At 41.9% G+C, this 2,446-nt stretch overlaps 1 protein-coding gene across 1 annotated transcript; it reads right to left on the bottom strand.

Annotated features, from left to right (window-relative positions):
* Nucleotides 1-211: 211 nt before the first annotated feature.
* Nucleotides 212-686, bottom strand: LOC128892991 (putative uncharacterized protein FLJ46204). The gene is made up of 2 exons (XM_054153690.1): nt 676-686; nt 212-626 (listed from the first exon to the last, which is right to left on the bottom strand). Exons 1-2 carry the CDS (start codon nt 684-686, stop codon nt 212-214), a joined length of 426 nt encoding a protein of 141 aa, XP_054009665.1.
* Between the last annotated feature and the right edge of the window lie 1,760 nt (nt 687-2,446).

Below are 2,446 nucleotides of genomic sequence, written 5' to 3'. Positions count from 1 at the left end.
TATATTAAATTTGCCGCGCAGCCTAACGCCGTTCATATTTTCATTCCTGCTGACGACCTCGTGAACTATCTTACCCGCATTCGGAGTTGAACCGGAAGCCAGACACTCCGCATTGTGCTGAGTGTTATCGTTTCGAAACGGGGCGTAAGATGGTGCGCGTGAAATGATATGACGATGACGATGGGAGAATGAGGAGGTTACGAGGACCATGTTAGGATGTGACGATGACGATGTGAGGACGTGACGATGTGACAATGAGGATATGACGATGATGATGTGAGGATGTACCGATGACGATGTGAGTATGTAACGATGACGATGTGAAGGCGTGAGGACATGACGATGTGACAATGAGGATGTGACTATGATGATGCGAGGACGTGACGATGTGACAATAAGGGTGTGACGATGGCGATGTGAGGATGTGAGGATGTGAGGATGACGATGTGAGGACGTGACGATGTAGCAATGAGGATGTGACGAGGACGATGTGAGGATGTAACGATGACGATGTGAAGATGTGACAATGTAAGGATGTGACGATGTAACGATGCGAAGACGTGACGATGTGACAATGAGAATGTGACGATGACGACGTGACGATGTGATGATGTGATAATGACGATCTGACGATAGCGACTTGCGGATATGACGATGTGTCAATGACGGTCTGACGATAGCGACATGGTGAATAAATGACGATTGGGTAAATAAATGACGATATAACCAGATATCGTTACAAATGAACTGACGAAAAGGCGATATGGCAATATAACATGAAATGTAACGAAATCACAATACGATCACATAGCAATATGATGATATAAAAATATGACAAGTAAACTATACCTATGATGAGCAATCATGCGAAGGCTGTTTGTTACTCGTATGATAATCGTTTCAACTTCCTGCAATTAATTCCAGAACAAAGCCGTTTCGAAAATTCGAACTATGAGAAAATATCGAAGAGAACATAAAAGGACTTGCGAGCAGCTCCATTCACCTTAGTCCATCGAGCAGCCACGTGAACTGAAAATAAAATCGCACCTCGCCAAGGGGAACTCGGTGTGCTACTCAAAAAATGTTTCCGCGTTTATGCGCACTATTGTAACGGGGCTATTGTAAACAGGCCGTAATATTACAAGCGGCGAAGTTGTGATGGTCTTATTTACTTTGTAAGCACGGCGGCACTAATAGCGCGCGGTGTTAATTATGGAGACGTCCAAAGCAGCTTGAAAGAACGGTGTTTTCATTATTATAAATACCACGATGAAACTTCGGCATCACGACAATGTTAAATTGAAAATGGAGTTGATCAAATTTGTGTAAATATTACAGTAACTTTCAAACGCGATCAAATGTAGAAAATGACAAAGCATTTTTAAGTTATTTCCTTTTTCCTTCAATACTTTCTTGTAGTTTTTCATGGGGATATTCTATTTTTCAATGATAACTTCTTGAGTCCTCCACTTTTTCATGTAGTTGGTGTAATTTTTTTAATTTTTTAAAGTTTTTATGGGGATTTCCTTTTTCCTTCAATACTTCCTGTCACTTTTGTTTTAACCCTTTTACTCCTAAGGCCACCTGTACTGGCCAGACACTTGAAGGCGTTCTACTCCCATGGCCAGTGTCACTCCCCACAATTTATCATCAAGTTTTAATAAGCGATGGGTGTCTAAATTCAATTAGTTACAAGATCGATACTCATAAGCAATAGCGTTAAAAAAACACGTTATATTCATTTGTTTCAAGCAACTTCATATAAATAATCAAATGAAGGACAATATTTCCATTAAACTATTATTATTCGTGTATGATTTATGTTTGTAAAATTCTAAAAAAAATCGCATAATTTAACAAAATGGAAAAACGTTTTCCTGGCCATTGCATAATTCCGAAATCCAAGAAAAATGGTCTTGCCAAATCGCTAGGAGTGCAAAGGGTTAAAATACATTGTTTAAAATGAATAATATCCTATGCCCAATGTATGTAGTCCATAGTCACCCTTTCCACGTTTGACCATCATTCTCCCAAACCATATTCTATACGTGTCTTTTCCTAGGTTAGGTCCACACCTGCCAAACCTTTCCCAAGGTGATACGCGAGCAGGATACGTTCCCAAAGCTCCGACTAAATAATAACGATCTCCTCCGTTACAGAGTGTCATCCAGACCGTAGCCGGGCGCTCTTTAGTCACCATTAACGGCTAACAACGCGGCACCGCTTGTATCCCCGGCGCCTTCAGCTCCCTCCGTCGGGGGCGCGGACCGATAAGTTCAAGAGGTCGCGTAGTAGCTTCTATGGGCAGCGGTTGGACGAAAATATGAGCACCGCTGGGGTTCGCCATGTTAGCTACCATGCCGTTGGTTGAGCTCGGGACGAAGCTGTTTCCGGTACTGGAGGGCAGACCAGGTATATCTATATGCCGTATATATACTAGCTGTAC

The sequence above is a fragment of the Hylaeus anthracinus genome, unplaced genomic scaffold, assembly GCF_026225885.1.
Source record: "Hylaeus anthracinus isolate JK02 unplaced genomic scaffold, UHH_iyHylAnth1.0_haploid 2, whole genome shotgun sequence".
NCBI classification, from domain to species: Eukaryota; Metazoa; Arthropoda; class Insecta; order Hymenoptera; family Colletidae; genus Hylaeus; species Hylaeus anthracinus.
Note: the sequence above shows the minus strand (reverse complement) of the source record. Positions and strands in the feature narration are given on the sequence as shown.